The 22,647-nt window shown below is 43.3% G+C and overlaps 1 protein-coding gene across 4 annotated transcripts in view; it reads right to left on the bottom strand.

Moving 5' to 3' along the window:
• Nucleotides 1–22,647, bottom strand: part of Msp300 (Muscle-specific protein 300 kDa) — a 121,646-nt gene that overhangs the window by 7,743 nt on the left and 91,256 nt on the right. For 3 of the 4 annotated variants that reach the window (XM_090154641.1, XM_090154643.1, XM_090154644.1), the window contains 10 exons: nucleotides 20,803–21,438; nucleotides 19,265–19,573; nucleotides 18,560–18,883; nucleotides 9,379–13,997; nucleotides 3,928–7,984; nucleotides 3,554–3,862; nucleotides 2,901–3,098; nucleotides 2,150–2,710; nucleotides 451–1,422; nucleotides 59–388 (listed from right to left, as the gene is read on the bottom strand). In XM_090154641.1, the coding sequence (XP_090010767.1) occupies nucleotides 59–388; nucleotides 451–1,422; nucleotides 2,150–2,710; nucleotides 2,901–3,098; nucleotides 3,554–3,862; nucleotides 3,928–7,984; nucleotides 9,379–13,997; nucleotides 18,560–18,883; nucleotides 19,265–19,573; nucleotides 20,803–21,438 (12,315 nt within the window). The remainder of the gene's footprint in view (nucleotides 1–58; nucleotides 389–450; nucleotides 1,423–2,149; nucleotides 2,711–2,900; nucleotides 3,099–3,553; nucleotides 3,863–3,927; nucleotides 7,985–9,378; nucleotides 13,998–18,559; nucleotides 18,884–19,264; nucleotides 19,574–20,802; nucleotides 21,439–22,647) is intronic. The other variant, XM_090154642.1, reaches the window with a different exon arrangement.

The following is a 22,647-nucleotide window of genomic DNA, read 5'->3' as shown; positions in this document are numbered from 1 at the left end:
AAAGAAGCGAAGTGACTTATGATGTTCTTGTACTAAATCCTTCGCTTATTACACTTACCTTCCACTTGGACAAACATAATTGAGCATCCGAGAACGATCCGATATCCCATCCGCTCAACTCGTCTATATTTTGTTGTTTCGCGTCCAAGAAATCAGTGGCATTTCGAATGGTATCTTCCTTCGTCACTTTACCATCAACGATAAGCTTGAAAGCGCTCTCTTCGGTAGACTGGCAAGCGCTTTCCAAGTCCTTCCACTTCCTTTCTAAAGCCCGCTTTAAATCGGACGCGTCATTTGAGGTGTGGATACCTAAACGCTGCGCCAACTCCAAGGCTCTTTCAACTTGAAGATACTGCGGCGCCTTCTCTTTCTGCACATTTTTAATTTTCTAAAAATGAAAATGAACGATTAGACGAGGTACTTGGTCCTGAACCGCCGTATAAGACTTACCCCGATTTCCATGAGGTTTCCAGCCACCTGCTCGATTTTGGCGCCTTTTTTGTTTTTCTTTTTATTTGTCAAAGTGTGCATTTTGTTGGCTTTGGCATTGGATCGATCGACCCAGTCACTCAAATCATCCAAATCCTGTTGGAAGTTAGTCCATTCGCTCTTAAAACAACGCATCTGTCTCAGCTGTAGGCGAGTTTGGCGACACAGATGTCTCCATCTGTATCGGAAATCTTCGACCTGCCTCTCCAAATTAGGACATTTAACAACGTTTGAAGAATGTTGCTGAAATTGTTGGTGAAGTCGATGAACTTGTAGCATTTGGGGAACGTTTTCTTCCGTTTCATTTTCAAGATTCTGGTACATTGCTATCAAAGACTCCAGGTTTTCGTAGGTAACAGGGGACTGGCTAGCGATACGGTCGTAAGCCTCGTTAAGCCAAGTGTTGCTGCGTTTCAAAGCGTCGTTAAGTTGTTGGAGGACGACGAGGCAATTTTGCAATTGCATCGCCCGGTCACCGGCTTCTTGCAAGAGTTCGTGAACGGAAGCCACTAGATCTCGATGATGCGTCAAGTGTTTGTTTGAAGACTCTTGGTCGAGCGTGTCGAAGGTAGATTGAAGCTGCGCGGCTCTCAACTGCAAGTTCTGGAAGATTCTTTGGAACTTATTCGTGAAAGACTGGAGCTCTTCATGGCTGGACACAACGAGGGAGAGTTGAAGCCACGGTTGGGCCACTCTCAAAAGGTCGCTCACGGTACGGAATTGCTCTTCGTACCGGTTGGCATCTTGACGTTTTTTGCGATCGCTACTCGCCTTTTTCCTGTCGAAAACTTGCTTTTGCAAAGACGAGAGCTTTTCATCCAGAAGTTGTAACTGCGGAGGTTGAATTGCCGGTGTAAAGAGCTGAGATTGAAGACAATCTCTTTTGGTGGAATCGTACTGGTCCTGGAGTGTTTCGAGTCTAGCTGACACGCTCTACATAATAAAAATTATGATTTAACCCTTTGGAAATAGACCGATAATAATAATAATAATAATAATCAGTTAGGCTTATAACCAAGGCACAATCTTAGGCTCAAGTCATCTAGAGACTGTTAATGCCTGTTAAGGGAGAAGATGCTTTTACCTTGGATTAACAATAGTAGTGCCTACCTGGATATATCATTCTAGAGTTCCACGTGTTTGTTACGGGTTCTGCCTTGTAGAAGGCTACGTGTTACGGGAGTTTCGGAAATTCTCCGCTAACTTCGCCGAAGTGGTGCTGCTGTCGCAAACGTCATTTGCTTGTCAGGTTTTTTCCAAGTGATATAAGCTCTACTATTGTTAATCCAAGCTTTTACAAGGGTAACGCCATTTGTGGTCGATTCTTAAATACGCAGTCTTCCCAAATGGCGCCAACAATCGGAATTGTAGAAAACCACGAAACATGTTAAGTAATATTTTGTTTTAACTTTTAAGCTGAATTTCTTGAGTTAGATTTTTACATAAAACATCGCTTAAAATAGCGTTATAAGTTTTTTCTTATAAGTTTTTAATTATTTATTCCCTTACCGTCAAACCGTCTAAATTGGCGCCATCTAGTATAAATAAAAGCATTAAAATCAAACCTCTAACGGCTTCGTTCTAAATGTTTACGACGAGACAATTTGTGAATCGGGACATACTCTATTTAGTTAAAGTAACCCAATCATTGCGTACTCACCTCAACAACGGGTAACTCATCGGGTCCCGAGAAGCTGTCGGCTGCCTCTTCGATCGAGCTCAACTCGATTTCGATGGCTTGTTTCAAATTATGAATTTGACCTTTCAGATTTTCGTTCTTTTGGTTGCTTTCAAGGCGCCGTTCGTAAGCGTTCTTGGTCCTCTCGCGAACGCTCTCGATGCGTTGCTGTACGCCATCCAGAGTGTCGGCAATCCTGTCCCTTAAGGCTGGATTTAACCGCGGAGTGATTTGTGGGGTTAGAATCAATAAACGCGATAGTTGATCTCGGACCAGAGCCGTTTCTTGATCCAGATCTTGGAACTGCACGATGCTGGAATCTACGGCGGACGTTTGAGCACGGATGGAGCGATACTCGATAACTTCCAGCCATTCCCGGACCACTTCTAGCACGTACAAGTACTCTTCGATCACCGTAACGGTCGAGATGGTTGATTTGGACGAAACGAGAGCTTCCAGACCCTGAATTACTGGCGCGATTTTATCCTCGAAGGTTAGAGGTTCTGGTAGTTGGGTCGGTAACGTCAACCATTCGACAAAATCCTAATAAATGAAAACATGAAGCTAAAAACTAGCTTTTTTGACGGAGTATACTGACACAAAGAATTAGGTGGGTATTGTTACTTAAGCACAAACAATAGCCTACAACTGCGTACGAAAACAAAACATGATATTGTTTTAAATGATTCTATGTAAATAAACTAACAAAGCTTCATGCTAAAAACCAAGGCACCTGCAAATTAGTTGAACGAGAGGAGTGGGGGGTCCTCACACTCTGAGCCAGAATGGCTAGACGTTTTTCCAGCAGTTGTTCGTCTGTTTCCCACACGCTGTCTTCACATTTCCCACTCGTTTTAACGCCTTCAACGACGACCATCCTCTGGATATCCCGAAGGATTTGAAGTTGCCGGTTCTTATGATCTTGCAAGTTCTTCAAATAAAATTTTATTTTATAAAATTTTTAAATCAGATTAATTATCTACTATTTATTTCCAGTTCGTAAGCATTAAAATTTCATAACTCTGAAAACTAAATTAACTTCTTTTTATACTAACTTAAGCCTTAGTCAGTGACGTGGAATTGACGTCATACCAAAAAAGGTAAGTTCCTCTGGCAAGAAAAATATGCAACTATTTATCACGCGTCGGTCCTACGCCTTGGCAAGGCTCCCTGTACACGCTCACTATCACGACAATGAGGAAAAGTTCACGTATTAGGATTAATGACCAAAAATGTGTGCTCATTCTATAAATAGCTTTCAGAAAAATTTAACACGTGGAAGATGAGAAACTGATACACTATATATAAAGCCTCTCATTATAAACTTATTATTAAGTATCAAAAAGAAAACTATACTATTACTCTAAGAATGTTTTCAATATTTACCTGTCGAAGTTCATATTGTTTTCTGAGCAGAGCTTGTTTTTGCGGATTACTTTCACTGGCCATTCGCTTCTCCATTTCCTCTGACTCTCGTTTCTGAGCCAGTTCATTTTCCGTTTGTACCACAATGGCTTGGTTGACGACATTCTCTCTATACTCAATTAACGTCCACGTTTCCTCCAAGTACGTTCTAATAGTTAAGATCTCTTGGCGGATAGTGAAGGTCACGCTTTCTTCAGTCACCACTTCCTCCAACGTTCTGGTTAGTTCTTCCAGACGAATGATATAAAACTGTATCTTTTCCTTCAAAATCTGCGAAAGAAAACCATAAGATTTTAATCAAAACATTTTTGAATCGTAGAAATTTTTGTATTTACCTCGAGTTGTTGGTAATTATCACGTAGATCTGTTACTGGAACTTCGGTAAAAACGGGAATTTGAACAATTCTTTTAATTTCATTGACGGCTTGATTGGCTTCTTGAAGACTTTGGGAAACAATGTCTAGACGTTTCTTTTGGAGTTGGCTTTCAGCGGGTACTTCGATCACAGGTTGCGCTTCTATCACAGGTGGCATGTTTTCTAATAGTTCTTCTGGCATATAGTAATTTCCCGCATGCTGAGTAATTTCTAGTTGCGACTCAACCGCGTCTTCTTGATTTAGTGGATGTTGTTCTACTATCTTTGTTAGTTCTTGTGTTTGTACAAGAGCAATTTCTGTTTGTAGATTTTTCTGTTGCAGAGTTTCAAACTGTTCTACCTCAGAAACTCTTTCGACCAAAGATTGTAAGAGCTCTGACTGTTGGTGTTGGCCTATTTCTTGACTTACAAATTGTTCAAAACCCGATGGTTCGTAAGCCACAGATGGTTCTTTCTCTCGTTGGTCTTCAGCTTGACTGAGTCTTGGAGTTAGTGGTGGTTCTTTTTCTTCACTTACAAGTGGTTCCAAAGACGATGATTCATAAGCCACAGATGGTTCTTTCTCTCGTTGGTCTTCAGCTTGACTGAGTCTTAAAGTCTGTAGTGGTTCTTGCGATTCTACATTGGAAATTGGTTCTCTTACTCCCTCAATTTTCAAATCTTTATCAGGACGAGTGACGTAATAATCACTATCTCCTCCGGGTCTGCAAGCTTCAAGTGACTCTCCTCGTTGTAGAACTGGTTGATCGGTCAGAATTTGCTGGAGGCCATCACCAGGATAATGGTCATAGAAGTCGGAATTAACGATATCTTGGTCAATAAACTCGATGGTCGTCCAATCACCGGTTAAGGAAGCTCTTCTGATTTGCGCCGCATCAATGTCTAGCGCTTCTTGAACAATCTGATCAGCTAGCTGTTTAATGTCTTCAGATATCACCCTACTACTTTCATCGATGGATGACCTTCCTTTGAGTTCACTATTAGCCTCAAATGTCGTCGATTCATAGTCTTGCAATGATGACAAAGCGGACTGCTCAATACCTTCTAAAGTTCGACTGGCATCTTCGGAGAAGTCTCCCTTCACAACCAAGAGCTCACTTGGACGAATCGGATATAAGGAGCACGATTCTTCTTCTAGTTGAGAAGACCTTCCATCAGAAATGGGACCCAGACTCTCCGCCGTAGTATCGTCTTTGTCTTCCGAAAAACTCTGTTTGATGGAATCGGTTTTCGAGGTCGTTTGACTTAAAGGAACATCCGGCCGCGAGCAAACCGACGCTTCTGGCACATCTGGTTCTTCTATGGGGCTTTCGTTCTTTCGTTTTCTGGTTTTCTTCTTCTTTCTCGAAATATTCAACGAATCTTCGGGGAGACAAGAAGTGTCGACAATCTCGGATAAACTGTCGGTACCGATGGAATCCGGTTTTTCATTGTCGGGTACCAATTCGTGTTTCGTAGTAACGGAGACCTTTTCAGTTTGCGGTGTATTATAAACAGTAACATCTTCAGTTTTTACGGATTTTTCTTCTTCAACAATAGAAATAGTGTCTTCAAGGCGATGTTCCAAATCATCGCTGTTTAAGCGATTGTTTTCATTTTGATTTTGTACCTGATCACTATACTCTTCAGTTAGTGCGATTTGACTTATTACGTTGTACGATGACTGAACGCTCATCTCGTCAAAGTCTGCAAATATTTTCTGGTCGGGTGTAATTTTATCGTCCGTACACTGAACAATTTCTTCGTCGAAAGTTGCCACGTTTCTAGCCTTAGTGGGAGATTCCTCTATGGAAACCATCTTTGACCTCTCAGGTTCGACGACATCAGATGACCCATCAACAACCAGTATTCCATTAGCGGTCAGTGGCTCTTTCTTGTTCTTGCCTTTGAGCTTCTTGGATCTTTTCTTTTTCCCAGTCGACGAATAAGAGCCGCTCGTTTGGTCGTCCGACGTGAGCTCCCTCTCGCGTTCGTCGGTGGATGATGATTGTTCTTTCAGAAACTGCTCTCGGCCAAGCAGTTCGGGCGTATGCCGCCTTTCGCTTCGTTTCTTATACTTTTTTCCGCTCGAGTCTTTCTGCTTGATAGACTTTTCGGGAGTAGGTTCTTTATAAACGGTAGTTGGCGTTTCTAAACTATCGTTAAAATCCTCAAGAATTTGAGCCTCGATGGAATCGACCTGGTCCGACTTGAGGACATCTTCAGCCATCTTGACCGCCTTTTCGGACAAACTGTCAGTATCTATTGATTCAGATATTTCCGATTTTAGGGCCAAACTCATTTCCATCTGCAACTCTTCCTCCAAATTCGGTTCTTGATAGAATTTGTCGGATATGCTGTCGGTCTCCAAATACTCAGAATTGTCCAAATCGCCAAAGTCTAAAATACCGGCGAGCGATCCCTTGGGTGGTGGTCTGGAAACGGGTTCAGGGATAGTGTCGTGTTGACGTTTTCCGTAAGGTACCACTCTTTGAATTTCCGTAACCGGCTCTTCTTGAATCGCGGTAGTCGCTTCCGTTTTAATCGAAGACTCTTCGAGGGATATTTTAAAATCTGGAATTTTCGATTCCACGGCCACGGATGGTTCTGGCTCGAGTTTGGAATCTTTATCGGCCTCGGTTAACATCTGCAGCGTTTCTTCCGCCAGTTTTCGGGTGAGAGTTTGCAACATAGTTTGGGAAGGATCCAGCCGTAAGTCATCGACGGACTGATCGAGATTGAGTGAAATACAATCATATTCCGTGTCTTGCGACTGTTGCTTGGATAGAACGCGATGCTCCGACACGATATTACCGTTAGATATCGGAGACTCTTCTTCTTTATCGCCCGCCTTCTTGGATTTCTTTTTCTTGGATTTCTTTTTGTCAGCGGCGCTATCGGACAACGTTGTCACATCTTTAGAGGTCTTATCCTTCTTGTCTTTCTTCTTCTTGGTCTTGGGGATGGTCTTGGCGTCTGGAGTATCGATAACTACGCCTTCTTTAATAACCTCTAAGATCTCTGGTTCTATTTGATGTACATTATCAACCAATCCGCTGGAAGAGAGACTGTCTTCGGTTTCGAGAGACAACGCGCCAGAAAATGGCTTATGACGCAATTCGGGGGTCGAATCTGGTTCGCTAGATCTTTTCTTTTTCAATTTCTTTTTGGTCGTTTTCGGAGTCAAGTCGGATTTCTTTATTTCACCCACAACTACCGGTTCCGTCGTCGCTTTTTCTGTTTTCAGTTCTGGTTCCGGTTCAAGTTGTACATCTTCGATTTTACGTTCAGTATTAGTTTCGAGGACGGCATTCGTGTCAGGAGACGACTTGAGTCTGGATTTTTTCTTCAAAACCACCATTTGGCCAATTTCTCTGGGTTTTTCATTTTCGCTATCAGTGGACAAGCTAGTGTGCAGTTTTTTGATCTCGCTACCGAAGGTCGAACGTACAGCTTCGGGTTCCTTCTTCCAAATGTCGTCTTGATCGGATACAACTAAAGCCGGATAGTCCCCAACGTTTTCTTCCGATTCTTTGCCGTCTGATTTCAGAAGAGTTTTATGGGCTTTTCCTTCGGTATCCGATTTGGTTTTGGACACTTTCGGTTTCTTCTCTTTTTTGGACTTACTTTTCTTTCCAGCATCGTCCACCCGCTTTCTTCGAAGCAAAAACTCGGCGTCCCTCCTAGTCGGGTCATCGGCGTTTGGGTCCGAATGTACATCTACGAACACTTCGGGTTCTCTTTCAGACTCGGAAGAACGTTCGCTTTTCTTAGGTTTTCTAGTTTTCAATTCTATTTGTCCGTCTTTGGTTTCCTTCGGCGGTTCCACGACCATTCCAGCAACGTCGATGGGCTCGTTCTCTTTACCATCGGACTCGGACACTGGACGTTTAGACTTAGAGTCCGGCGTTTTTATCTTTTTGGTTTTTTTAGATTTTTTCTCTTTACACGCTTCGCCTGATTCAGTTTTGACTTCCACAATCAATTCCGAAGCCGCTTTGGGAGCAAGCTCTTCTGGACTAATTTCTATCTCATTTCTGAAAGTCAACACGCGATATTAGAGATTAACCTCGTTCAGTAAAACGTGTAGGGGAATACAGTAGACCGGTACATTTCACTACACAAACATTGTTTTGCGATAATTTCGTTGTTTAACACTCTAAAAAGGGTTAGATGAAGAAATTTCATGTTAAGGGAGAAGACTACAGTGGCCATTGTCTACTTTCGCACTATTTCAAGCTGAACTCTTAATTTTGTATTTTAACTTATAAAATTAATAGTTATGTGTAGAACAGCCTCTTGTTTAGTGACTAAAATAATTTTGACAATTTAAAATTTAAAATTAATTAAGTTATTACGTTTTAGTTCGGAATCCCGGAGCTAAACAAGTTGGGCAATCGCCCAAACTACCCTTTATCTCGTTAACTATTAATATTAGAATTATCAAAATTATTTTAAGCACTAGAGGAAGGTTCAGCCTAACAAGAAAAATATAATTCAATTATGTAATTGTTAAAACAGAAACGTTCAGCTTGAACGAAAAAGAGGCTTTTACGGTATTCTCCCCCCTTAAAGGAGATATAATGTAGAACGTTCGAATTTCACATTTTTCCGTTAGGAGCGCTGTTGATTGAATTTAAGGATGGAACTTCACGTGCGCCTTGATGATTCGATCAAAGACAATTCTGTTGAACAACTAACTACCTAAACGTGAGGAATACCCCTTATGATACCATAACGGAATGCAGATTTGAAGTCACTGCCTGCAATTTTAAAAACCCTTTATACTCTTTTAAAGTATTACTCTATCAGGGGAGGTAAAGCTTTCGTCAATACCCACTCGGGGCCGAGGGACTGGCCACTTTCTCAAATTCTGTACACCGATTAGAGCAAGTACAGTCTTTGGTAATGCAAAATCTGTAATCGATTACGTAATCGTGGCAAGAATATCTACAATGATACCGAAAATTCCAAAAACCAATCCCGGTGCGAAATGTATAGAATTCTCGTTGATAGAATTCAACGCCCGTAGCATTTTCTACTGCAAGGGTGATACTCCCTTTAAACAAAAGATGTCAAGAAACGTCATATAAATATATAAGAAGGTTGCAACAAAACCAAGTAGCAGGGAAATGCGAACATTAAGGTGTGATAGGTAAAAAAGGACTTTGTAAACCGATCGAAGTATAACCGGCATAAAAATGTAACTTAAGCAGTATTTAAAGTCTCTGCTGCAGCCTACTTTCAGGGGCTAGTAGGCCACACTTTGAAGCTCTCTGGCGCTCATTTAACTCATCGTAGGAAAATGGGACAAAAACAGGCATACTTCTCCACTCACCCCCTACAACTCCTTCAAATTTTTGCGTAACCTTTTTAAACACCATGTATATGCTAAATACCCAAGTAAATACAAAACTAAACAATTACTTACTTAGATGATTCCATTGTCAAATCGTCACGCTTCTGAACGTCTGAATGAACTTGAACATCATCTGCCTTAATATCGTTTCTGCTGCAGATTGATGTCACATCGTCTATGTAAGGCACATCCGAAGGTATATTCGCGCTGTCCGATTTCCCCGTGATTTCCTTTGGAGTCTCCAAATCTACATTAGCTGAGACCGTCTCTAAAAGTACGTTAGCGCAGACCGATCCTTTATCGGGTTTCTTGTCCTTTTTGTTTTTGCGATGCTTTTTGCTAGAATCGGTTTTAGATTCTATTTCTTGGGTCGATTCCGAATGGCTATCACCCCCTTCGGGTTTCTTTTTAGATTTTTTGGATTTGGATTTCTTGGAAAGTGTCTTGTCCTCTTTAGCTGGTTTACTCTCCGTAAGCTGAACCGCTGATTTAGCCATTTCTTTTTCCGGAACTTCAGCCGCTAGTTTCGTGGGTTCACTTTCCGGAATTTCAGCCACTGGTTTAGTGGGTTCACTTTCCGGAAGCTGAGCTGCCGGTTTCGTGGTTTCACTTTCCGGAAGCTGAGCCGCCAGTTTCGTGGTTTCACTTTCCGGAAGCTGAGCCGCCAGTTTCGTGGTTTCACTTTCCGGAAGCTGAGCCGCCAGTTTCGTGGTTTCACTTTGCGGAAGCTGAGCCACCAGTTTCGTGGTTTCACTTTGCGGAAGCTGAGCCACCAGTTTCGTGGTTTCACTTTGCGGAAGCTGAGCCACCAGTTTCGTGGTTTCACTTTCCGGAAGCTGAGACGCCGGTTTCGTGGTTTCACTTTCCGTAAGCTGAGCCGCCGGTATCGTGGTTTCACTTTCCGTAAGCTGAGCCGCCGGTATCGTGGTTTCACTTTCCGGGAGTTGAGCCGTGGGTTTAGTGGGTTCACTTTCCGGGAATCGAGCCGCGGGTTTAGTGGGTTTACTTTCCGGGAATCGAGCCGCGGGTTTAGTGGGTTCACTTTCAGGGAATTGAGCCGCGGGTTTAGTGGGTTCACTTTCAGGGAGTTGAGCCGCTGGTTTAGTGGATGCACTCTCCGGGAGTTGAGCCGCTGGTTTAGTGGATGCACTCTCCGGGAGTTGAGCCGCTGGTTTAGTGGATGCACTCTCCGGGAGTTGAGCCGCTGGTTTAGTGGATGCACTCTCCGGGAGTTGAGCCGCTGGTTTAGTGGATGCACTCTCCGGGAGTTGAGCCGCTGGTTTAGTGGATGCACTCTCCGGGAGTTGAGCCGCTGGTTTAGTGGATGCACTCTCCGGGAGTTGAGCCGCTGGTTTAGTGGATGCACTCTCCGGGAGTTGAGCCGCTGGTTTAGTGGATGCACTCTCCGGGAGTTGAGCCGCTGGTTTAGTGGATGCACTCTCCGGGAGTTGAGCCGCTGGTTTAGTGGATGCACTCTCCGGGAGTTGAGCCGCTGGTTTAGTGGATGCACTCTCCGGGAGTTGAGCCGCTGGTTTAGTGGATGCACTCTCCGGGAGTTGAGCCGCTGGTTTAGTGGATGCACTCTCCGGGAGTTGAGCCGCTGGTTTAGTGGATGCACTCTCCGGGAGTTGAGCCGCTGGTTTAGTGGATGCACTCTCCGGGAGTTGAGCCGCTGGTTTAGTGGATGCACTCTCCGGGAGTTGAGCCGCTGGTTTAGTGGATGCACTTTCCGGGAGTTGAGCCGCTGGTTTAGTGGATGCACTTTCCGGGAGTTGTGCCACGGATTTAGTGGATTCACTTTCCGGGAGTTGAGCCGCTGGTTTAGTGGATGCACTTTCCGGGAGTTGTGCCACGGATTTAGTGGATTCACTTTCCGGGAGTTGTGCCACGGATTTAGTGGGTTCACTTTCCGGGAGTTGTGCCACGGATTTAGTGGGTTCACTTTCCGGGAGTTGTGCCACGGATTTAGTGGGTTCACTTTCCGGGAGTTGTGCCACGGATTTAGTGGGTTCACTTAATTCCGGGAGTTGTGCCACGGATTTAGTGGGTTCACTTAATTCCGGGAGTTGTGCCACGGATTTAGTGGGTTCACTTAATTCCGGGAGTTGTGCCACGGATTTAGTGGGTTCACTTTCCGGGAGTTGTGCCACGGATTTAGTGGGTTCACTTTCCGGGAGTTGAGCCACTCGTTCAGACTCAGATTCCTTTATATTGGCAGCTATTTGATCTTCTATGGTTCGAAGATGCATTAGCCTTTTGTTCAGCTCCGACGTCCAGTTTTCTTCAGTTAAGGTTGGCGGCGGATTCTCTGGTTCGGCTTTTTGATCCCCCTTCTTACTTTTCTTGCCCTTTGATTTCTTTTCTTTAGACTTGGATTTGCTCTTTGGTGTTTCAACATTAACTCCATCTTTACGCGGAGTTGACGGCTCTTCGGGTTTAAAAAGGGTTGGTTCAATTACCGCTTCCGTGGCTTTGGTTTTGGGTAACACGTTCTCCGGAATCACCGTGACTTCCTTCTGGATGACGGTTGTTTTAATAATTTCCACTTTCAATTCCGGTTTCACCGATTTTGATTTTTTCTTTGATTTTCCCTTCTTCGGTTGACGAATTTCCTCCGAATCGTGATCTTTGGGATCGGATAGGTTCTCAATTTCTTTCTGACTTAATTCCGCTTCTTGGGTAATGGCAGTTTCTTCCGCTGTCGAGGTCCTTTCACTCTGCACCTCTGTTAACCTTTGTTCAACCAAACCTTTGGGCGGATTAATCATCGAATATATCTTCTCCTCGAGGGATATTTTCTGTCCGATTCTCGAACCTCTGATCGGATCTTTGTCGGCCGACGGAGATTCATCTGGAGTCATGAGCGCAGTTGTTGGGAAATCCGTCAACTGCGATGGCTCTTGATAGCTGGTCTGAACCGTATTGATGACCTCTGGTTGGCCAAACAGTCGAATTTTCAATCCGACGTCTTCCCCTTCGGACTTGACCGCTTCGGCGAAGTACGTTTGCTCGGGAGGTTTAATAATCAAAGATCTCGGGTCTTGAGGGTACGTTTCGGAAGACGGGCTGGTGGGAGTGTGAATTAGATGATGGACGTCATCCCCCGCTAACGGTTTTACGGGGGAAGGTAAATCGACTAGTTTTAACTGTTCCGAATCTTTCGCTTCGTTCGGATCGCTTCGCGCATCCGTAAGCTCTTGGATTGGCAATGTGGTAGGTCTAGCGTTAAAAGGTTGCTCTTGAGAAGGAACCACTTCCATTTGGCTATGCATACCGGTCGATTTACGAAAGGAACTTTGGGAACTGAAGGAAGAAACCGAACGCGTTTCTTGACTGGATAACGCGCCAAATTCGGTAGCGTCCTTTGACGCCGCCATCATTGAAAGGTTTTGTGAAATTGCTTTGTACTGACACGTCTTGTCGGGACTTTCGTATTCTTCTTCTTGAGTCTTGAGGTGAGCGAATCCTTCTCTGTTCGGATCACCTTGAAGTACATAGAACTGTTCTTTTTCCATCGGGCCTTCCGAAGATATCTCGCTAACATCGGGTACGGAAGTTGGAACGTCTAAGATAGTATCGAGGGCTTCACCATCTAATTTTTGACTCAACGGCATCGCTCCGTCTTGGGATCCTGATGACTTCGTAATGAAGGAAGATAAGCTGCTCGAGGTCATTTTGGAATAGCTAGTTTTGTCCGGACTCTCTGTTTCCCGTTCTTGCGTTTTGTAGTGTAAGAAGCCCCTGCTATTTGGATCCCCTTCCAAGACATATAACGCTTCTTTTTCTATAGGGCCTATTTCGTCCGCAGCCGTCGCTTGATCGTGGCTGACCATCGGACGACCGAAATCAACAACGTCTTCGCCACCGGCGGTAGTAAAAACCTGACTTTGAACTTTCATAACTCTAGTAGACATTTGAGACGTTTGAACGGTACTGCTCTTAAAGCTGGAAGCTTGAAAGGAACTGGACGTCGTTTGACTTTGTCGCGACGCTTCGGAAGACTGAAATGATTCGTAATTGGACGCTTCGGACGAGGGCTGGTCTTCGGTCCACTCTCCTTTCTGATCGTCGGGTTCTTCCACCTGGTAGGGCGTATCCACGACTTGGCCGGAATCGAAACTAGCTTGAACAACGTTTCTAGTCGCCGCGCTGGATTCCATGACCCGTTCGTGTTGGGGTTCTTGTCCCGTTTCGAAATGGGAAACGCTAACACTGCGCGACTGGCTGGAACTACTGTCCGTAGAAGCCACCGTCGACATGGTTTCGATCGGTGGAAGAATCTCTTCCGTTTCTTCGACGAAGGTTTGACCATTGACGGTCCTGATTGTCCTTTTGATGACGCGTTGAACCACTCTGGTCTTGGAAGTGCGAATTTGAGTTTTGATTTGGCGAGAACTTTGTTGAGAAAGTTGGACGAGGGTACCCGACGACGTGACGTTGGGATCTTGCAGAGGAATGTCGGAAAACGAGGGAGGAGGGGATCGGGAAGTGGAACGCGAGGAACTTTGCTGTTGGGAATACTGGAAGGAAGAGGATTCGGAGACCATTTCCGAGGGAAGGGAAGAAGGTACTGGGACAACCTCACCCGTGAAAACGGGTTCGGCGTAGGTATTGGGAACGGTGGTTTTCCGAAGCTCCATTTCTGGTTGCGATTCGGTTGGCGGGACTTCGTAACCAGAAATAGAATCGTCCTGAAAATAAAATATGATAAAGCGACATTAGTTCGGTTAATAGTTAACTTTTCTTTCAGAATAACTTAAGAAACGTTCAATAAATCAAGTACGCGTTAAAAATAACTGGCAACTAAAAAACATCGATAGAAGCGAGCGAGTAGAGACCAAATCCACAAACCGCGAAAATCAACCGTCACTACTCGCTCGAATCTAAAGCTCAATACAAACTCTCGTAACAACCACAATAATAATACTTTGTATACGAGAGTTTTTCAAAACAGCAAACGAAAGATTTTGTCGGCCAATACATGCTATGGATTATATATTTGTAATTAAAAACAATGAAATCGCGCTTTGAATTATTAGTATCGAGTAAAACACACTGTCTTCGATTAAAAAAATATAAAACGAAGGGGTTATATTAAAGAGTCAGCAAAAAACCAAAACGATCGTGTTAGTTTTCAAGTCGAGTTAGTTAGTCTTCAAATAGATAACCAAAAATATCGGATTCAAGATTTTGAGTTTTTCAAGAAATGCAGGCAGGATTTCCAACCTGTAATGTCGAATGGTCTCGTTGTTCCTCTCCTAGATTCGATTCGCCACAAACCTCTAAATGCCCAATAACATTAACTAAGTCGTCGTCTAATGTGGTCTCGCCAGGACCACCGTCCAAGCTCGCTGCGATAATCGCGTCGTTTGCTTTCAGAGTCGCGTCACTGGCTGTAAAAATATTTTCCTTATCGAGAGGTGCCCTACATCTCTTATCCGCGAACGCGTCATTCGATGCCGACAAAGAAGGAGCGAAATCGGTGTTTTTAAATATTTCTTTCAATTCCTTATCTTCGTCCGTTTCGGTCGTTTCTCCCTCCATAAATTCCGTTTTGCGTGTTTTATAATCTCCGGCTTCTTCGTCTGAAAAAAATTCTATTTGGGATGGATGACCCTTGTCAGATTGAGTATCGTTCGTTTCAGTGACTTGATCCGTGGTTACGAGACGATTTTGGGCTTCATCCGGGTTATCACTATTAACGAATGCCGTGTCATTAGCCGATTCTCTCGGGACCTTTACCTGTTTTTTCTTTACCTTTCGGCCGCTTCCTTTCTCCTTCAGTCCGTCTCGAGGACCAGCTTCGGACGGACGTTCGTTAGCTACCATCTTATTCTCAGCCTCATCCTGCTCTTTCTTTTTCCTTTTCTTCGGTTTCTTTTTCTTCTCCGCAATTTGTTTCGTGTCAACTTCGGGGGTTTCAATTTTAGTCGCTTCCGGTGGTTTTCTCGAGTCCAGCGAACTTGATGTCGTTGATTCGCGCTCTTCCACGCTGCTCGACTCCGTCAGGAGCGGCGCCGTCTCTGGTTTAGTAGGCGTGGAACTCAGAGGAGTGATGTTACCTCGATCCAATCCGCCCCCGTCTAGCGAGTACCCTAGGGCACCCTCCTCCTGGCTAGACAGAGGCCTATACGCGTTTTTTGACCCGGTGTCCGAGTCGGCCTCGCCACCCTGCTGGCTCTGGCGTTGCCGTTCTTCCTCCTCCTCCTTGTCCTCGACGTCTTCCCACCAATCCTTCTTCGCGTTTCTCTTCGGCCGCTCTCGATTGTCAGGGTTTTCAGCTAAAAAAGATTGGTCGGAAGGTCTGGGATGCTCTTGTCTTCCGCCACCGGAGCTGTGAGTTTTCCTCTTGCTTTGTTTTTCCCTTCTCGGCGAAGGTGAAGGAGGAAATCTGGGTGACGACGCCCCGCCAAAATCCAAGCCCGAATTGCTATCGGGGGATGGCGATCTCAACATCGAGGGGGGTACTGGGCTACTTCGACGAGCCACTTCGGCGTACGTCATGGTTTTCAATTGCGAGCCTTCGCTGTCCGAGGTGACTTGCACTTTCCTTTGAACGGTCGATTCGGTTCGACCGTCACTAGAATAGGAAGTGACGCTCTGGCTAAATTGATGGTAATGTTGCCCCGAAGGTTGATTCGAAATTTCTTGAATCGAACTAGGTTCCACTTCTTCGTGGATTCCTACCAAATCACTCTGAGGTATTTCGGTGATGGTAATTTCGTCGGCTTGCTGAGAATCTATATGTAATTCCGCTTCCGATGAGTACTCAGACGCGTCAGGTTCATCGTCAAATTTTATTTGAGGAGGGGGAGATTGCACAGTCTCACCTACTCGATCATCTTCGTAATCCATTTCCTCTTCAGGAATTTCCTTGATGGTTCCCGGTGGAGTTTCAGGTCTGGGACTAGCTCTTCCGGATAATATGTCAGCGTACGATGGTTTACCCAACTGGCCATTGTTTGCCCATACGTTAATACCACTTCCAGCCGAAACGGAACGCATAATTTCTGGTGAAGATGGCGAGGTTGGAGTCGATCGGGCGTCGTCTGACGTTTCTGTCTCGGATACGTGCACCCCAAAGCCTTCCAGGCGTTTGCCGCGTCCTTTATCGCTCGAGTCGGAGGTCTTTCTTTGCTTCTTTTTAACGGCTGTGGCGCCCCTTCTATTCGGTTCTGGTCTTTGGACGGCGTTACTCTCTTCTCTGGGCTTCCCCGAAATATTGGGTGGTCGTTCGTCGGATTCCGCTCGACTTTGGGCTTGTCTGGTCTTTTTCGTTTCGGTTTTTCGCGTTACGCGGACAAAAGCACTACCATCGTCGGTTTCTCCAACAACCACAGCTGGGCTATCGACGGTGGTAGTTACTGGGCTAGTTTCCGTAACGGTAGTAGTAGTCGTGACAGGTTCTGCCACGACCACTGCGGGAGGTGGGCTTTGAGGTATTTGTGACACGGCCTCGATTTGACGCGTAGGAGATTCAATCATGGTTTCTGGTTCGGTAATTACGTCCGAATCGGGAACAATAATTACCGGAGGAGGTGGTTGTGGCGGTGCGGCGTGAGCTGGTTTGGGCGCTCGCGATTTTCGCTCCGACCTTTTGGACTTGTCTTCCGGGCTTTTGGACCTCCTTCTGTTGGACGGTGGAATGGGCAGTTGAGGCGATTCCTTCCTCTTCAACTTCTCCCCATCCGCCTCCTTTTGAAGGCGCTGAGGTTGCGTCGCGGGGCCTCGGGAGGTGGACCTCCTGTAAGGCGACGGCGAAGGCGTCCTAATTCGAGCCGGGACTGAGAGTCCTCCGGAAGCGGACGGTTCCACTTTCAACCTGAACGGTTCGGGATCGGGCGTTCGTCTTTGTTGCAACTTTTTGATTTTTTCTTGAATAATCGTGATTTGATTTTGGTAGCGTTTAATTTGATCTTTTAGCGCCTATTCCAGTAACGTAATATTGTTTAGGAGATATTTGTTTACAGCGTGGAGAAATAGAAAAGTAGACGTGGGGATTTCGGGGGTGCGAGAAAGGGTGGGGCAGGAAGTAATAAAAATTGGTCGTTGTAGTAACTGAAGTTTACCGTTAAAAAGTATAGGCTTACAAAGCGGCTAATAGGAAAGCTATAGTCCAGTATTCAAATGTAGCGTATGCTATCAGTATCGAAGATAATTGAAATTTCTAAATAATATAATACTGATTAAACAAGAAACTACCAGAGGTCGCTTGTAAGGCCTATTTCGGAATTGTTTGGTTTTCCTTTTTACTTTCTCGCGTTTTTCGATGTTCCCGAACTTTACACGAGCTTTCTACATTTTTGCTTTTTATAAATTTGCCTTTTTCAATTCCCATAGAACCATAGAAATAAATATACTTTCCGTAGTGTCGTAACAAGAAATTTGACTTTAAAAAAAATTATAGGTTTTGGAAAGGGGTTGGAATTTACAATTGCCAAAACTACAAGACACGGAAACTCTTGGATACGATTTTCGTCTGTTAAACACAAAACGTTAAACAGACAAAAATTCGGCACCTAAGTTAACTTCACGTATAGATGTCTCTATGGTAACTGAAAATGTGAATTACTTAATTTTGTGGTTTTTGTAGCCTAGTCACATAATATTACGGTTTAAAAAGTACACATTTTCGTACGGTCATCGCAACTGAAAATGTTTTTAGCAACAAAAGACCTCGACTTCTGGTAGTCTATGTATCTTCGTTGGCTTATGCAAAAACATACAAGTTTAGATATGCAGGATGTCCACAAAAAACGAACCAGGGCTAACAGGTCAAAATCCGTCTAAGCTATTAAATAAAAACTAAAGATGACCTTCCTTGTGTGGGGATCAATGGAAATTGAAAACCTTGGAATCCTGTCTTCAAGGTTATAGAAATATTATATTGGAAACCAACGTTCTACCGTTTTAGAGGTAATTTTTTGGTGAACTTGAAAAACATAGTTCAAGGTCATCATTATATTTTCATTTCTTAAAGAGGTTTTGAAATATTAGCCCTTCAACATTTTATGCGGAAATCTGTATTACCATTCAAATGAAATTAACACAAAATTAAAATACTCAAAATACGTCTACTATAAAATGTCAAACTCTAGAACTGTAAAAAATCGTACGATCTAAATGAAAACGGTGTCTAAAGGCCTAAATAACTACCGTATAAAAACCTAGAGCAACATTTAAAAATCCACGCCATCTTGTACACCGAAAGGTTGCAAAAGGCAAATAGGCGAGTAATAGAAAGGTGACTTACATTTTGCAGTGCCCTTTGGCTTTCTCTGTCCTCCGGCGTGTAAGCGGTTCCGGAAGTCATTTTGAGCTGGTGTTCGACCTGCGACACCAAATGGCGCAAATGTTGGGCATCTTGTTGGTACTGTTCTTCCTGGGCGACGCAAGCCGACAAAGTCGACCTCTGTTGGCCGATCGTGGTCTGCAGTTGGCCGAGTTCGTTTTGAATAGACTCGGCGCGGCTTGATATTTGCGTCTCACCAATAGAGCGCGCCCGGAAGTGAACTTGAAGTTTCTCTACGGACATCAAAATCTTTGTCCTTTGAATCGTGATATCGGCCATCATTTTCTATACGGACAGGTGAGTTATTATTTTACAGTTTTAAACGGAGCCAAAAATTAGGGTTACGACATAAGTATATAACATAAGACGCTTCTAGAGTAGTCTCATTATCTCTATACTGCTGTGGTTTTTCCCTCGCTGCTTTTTCAAAATAAGTTTCTGAACAAATGTAGTTCGAGGCCAAATACTAATTTACTAAAACTATAACATCGGAAAAATTAGCTTTAAAAATAAGTAAAAATCAACATACAAGCTTTCATTTGTAAATTTCCACATTTTGGAAGGAAATTTGCGCCTAATATAGCTCGCGAATGTTTTATTTTAAAAGCATAAATGTATCCTATCTTAATTTGTAATTTTATTTGTAGTAATGGTCATACGTCTTACCTCTCTCAATACTAATTGTTCGTGTAGAGATTTTCGTTTGTTGTGGGGCGCATCGAGATTGGCTTTCGCCTTTTCGAGCCAAGCGGTCACTTCCTTGACCTTCTTGTCGCATTGCTCCCACTCTTCGACCATTTCCTGTAAAAGGGCCACTTCCTCCTGGAGACGATTTTCGGTTTTTCCCAGATTCTGCTCGGCCGATTCCAGTTTTTCCGGCAAGTTACCGGCGCTACAAACTTCGGCTACCTTGCTCAAATGCCGGGTCATATCGGTCAAATAACGTTGGGCTTGGTTAACCTCTCTTGCAACGTTCTGTGAACACAAATTAAATTAGAACAACTAATTTAAAAACAAGGATTTGCAAAGGTTAATCTAAACGGATAAAGGGGCCTAATTTGCTAAGTGAAACGATAGTCTAAATGGACATGATTTGCAAAGGTTTATCTAAGTCAGTCTTAGCTAGTCTTGAATAAACATTGGTTAGGTGTATGTTAAAAATAACTGATAAAAGATCTGCTACTTCGTGGTTTACGTAAGTTTAAGGGGGAAGACTACAGTGGTCATTGTCTACTTTCGCGCTATTTCAAGCTGAACTCTTTTAATTTTGTATTTTAACTTAAAAAATAAATATTTAAGTGTAGAACAGCCTCTTGTTTAGCGATTAAAATAATTTTTACAATTTTAAATTTAAAAGTAATTAAGTTATTACGTTTTAATTCGGACCCCCGGAGCTAAACCAGTTCGGCAAGCGCCCAAACTACCCTTTAGTTAAGACTATATCTCGTTAACTATCAACATTATTTTAAGCACTAGAAGAAGGTTCAGCCTAATAATAAAAATATAATTCAATTATGTTATTGTTAAAACAGAAACGTTCAGCTTGAACGAAAAAGAGGCTTTTACTGTATTCTTCCCCCTTAATAAAATCTTGAGGGGCTTTCGGACTGAGGTCCTTCAGCTGTATAGCCCACCCGGCTGCGCAAATCTGTACTTTTAACATACTAAATTTTACCATGGTACAAGAAGGAAATTATTTATAATTGGTTAGCTGTAATATCTTCCTTTCAAAAATTCAAAATTTAATAACTTCAAACATTTGTTGATCACTTTAAAAATTCAAATTAAAAAAGTACAAATCGTAATTGATTTAAAAATAAAATTTAAATTGTAAAAATAAATTTTTTACACAAGTTATCTATTACCTTGTCAATTAATTTCCAAATGACGATTTGAATATTTTGGGAATTAAGTTATTACCGAAACTAGACCAAATAAAACATTTCTATTTGAAATTCAATGCGAGTGTTTAAAAAAAATTTATAAAATAAAAACTACTTTAAATTTACAAATATTTAAAAATTTAAGTGTTTGAGCTTAATTTTTAGTAAAATTTTAAATATTTGCATATTCATTATGTTTTTATTTAATGCCTTTCAAATAAAATTAAATTCAAATTCACATAATACTAGGCGATAATTTAAATTTCAAAAACAACTTTATTCAAGACCAACAGAGCTATATGAAAGTCGAAATACACGTACCTGGCATTCCCCTAGCCTGTATTTTGTCTGTCCAAGGGTGCTCATATCGACCTCTTGGCCGAGAAGAGAGTTAATTTTGGCCGTCCATTCGGTGAGGGCCGAATGACAGTCTGAAAATCGTTGCCAGGCTTCGAGGGCCTCTTCCACTTCTTGTTTTCTTTCGGCGGCCCAAACGTCCACTTGGTCCAGCTGCTCCGACAGCGAGGCCATCGTGCCTCGAATCATTTCCCGATCCGATTCCTCGGCCATGTTTTCGATCAGGACCTGTCCATTTCGTCTGACTGCCGACATCTGTTCTTTGACGGAAGGTAATTCGGAGACGATTTCGGCCACCATGTCCTTGGCTACGGACGGGATGGAGCTCTTGTCTTGCAACTGTTCCTGGGCCTTTTCGAGCCACTGGGCGATCTTCTCGACGCCCAGGACGTAGTCGAACCTCGCCGTCCTCGCTCGCTTGAACTCTCTTTCTTTGTCCTCCATTCCTGAAACCACGGATTCGGAGAGTATTTCGAGGGAGGAAAGGGCTTTGCTAATCGCTTCCGGAATGCTTCGAGAGCGATCCTGGTAACGACGCCTAGCCTCTTCCGCCACTGTCGTCACTTGACGGCTCAAGCCACCTACGTGTTCTTTCATTTGCTGGAAAATTAAGAAAATTTAAGTGTCTAATTTCAAAACGGAGTCAAGGTCTAAAATTAAATGACTCTTAAATTACATTTGCTTCAAATTCCTTATTCAACGTTTACACTTATTTCACAATAACAATTGACCGATCTCAAAGTTCCGTTTAATTAACTGTACGTGTTTGAGTGAAAGGGTTCGAAACGACCTATAATTTTACCCCAAGGTTCGAATCGATCTATAATTTTATCCAAAGGTTCGAAACGACCTATCGCTTCATCGACCGATTTGAAACGACCTAACGCTTCATCGACAGATTCGAAACGACCTATCAACTTCATCGACCGATTCGAAACGACCTATCACTTCATCGACCGATTCTAAACGACCAAACGCTTCATCGACAGATTCGAAACGACCTATCGCTACATCGACAGATTCGAAACGACCTATCGCTACATCGACAGATTCGAAACGACCTATCGCTACATCGACAGATTCGAAACGACCTATCGCTACATCGACAGATTCGAAACGACCTATCAACTTCATCGACAGATTCGAAACGACATATCGCTTCATCGACCGATTAGAAACGACCTATCACTTCCTCGACCGTTTCGAAACGACCTATCGCTTCATCGACTGATTCGAAACGACCTATCGCTTCATCGACTGATTCGAAACGACCTATCGCTTCATCGACCGGTTCGAAACGACCTATCGCTTCATCGACCGATTCGAAACGACCTATCGCTTCATCGACCGATTCGAAACGACCTATCGCTTCATCGACCGATTCGAAACGACCTATCGCTTCATCGACCGATTCGAAACGACCTATCGCTTCATCGACCGATTCGAAACGACCTATCGCTTCATCGACCGATTCGAAACGACCTATCGCTTCATCGACCGATTCGAAACGACCTATCGCTTCATCGACCGATTCGAAACGACCTATCGCTTCATCGACCGATTCGAAACTACCTACAAACTTTGTCTAAATATGCAAAACGATCTATTACCACAACTAAGGATTATAAATTTTCTCCAATCTTGTCTAAATATGCAACATTCGACAATTTTTGTCGAAAACGATCTATAATAAAATTTAAACAATCACGGTAGTAAAATCGAAACGTCATAATCCTTTTATAAAGATTCGAAACCTATTATAAAGTATCTAAAGATACAAAGTATTATTGCTCAAATATTTCAAACGCT

This window comes from Leiobunum rupestre, chromosome 7 (genome assembly GCF_980474605.1).
Source record: "Leiobunum rupestre chromosome 7, qqLeiRupe1.1.hap1, whole genome shotgun sequence".
Classification (NCBI taxonomy): Eukaryota; Metazoa; Arthropoda; class Arachnida; order Opiliones; family Sclerosomatidae; genus Leiobunum; species Leiobunum rupestre.
The sequence above is the reverse complement of the archived record's forward strand: the minus strand, read 5'-3'. Positions and strand labels throughout refer to the sequence as shown.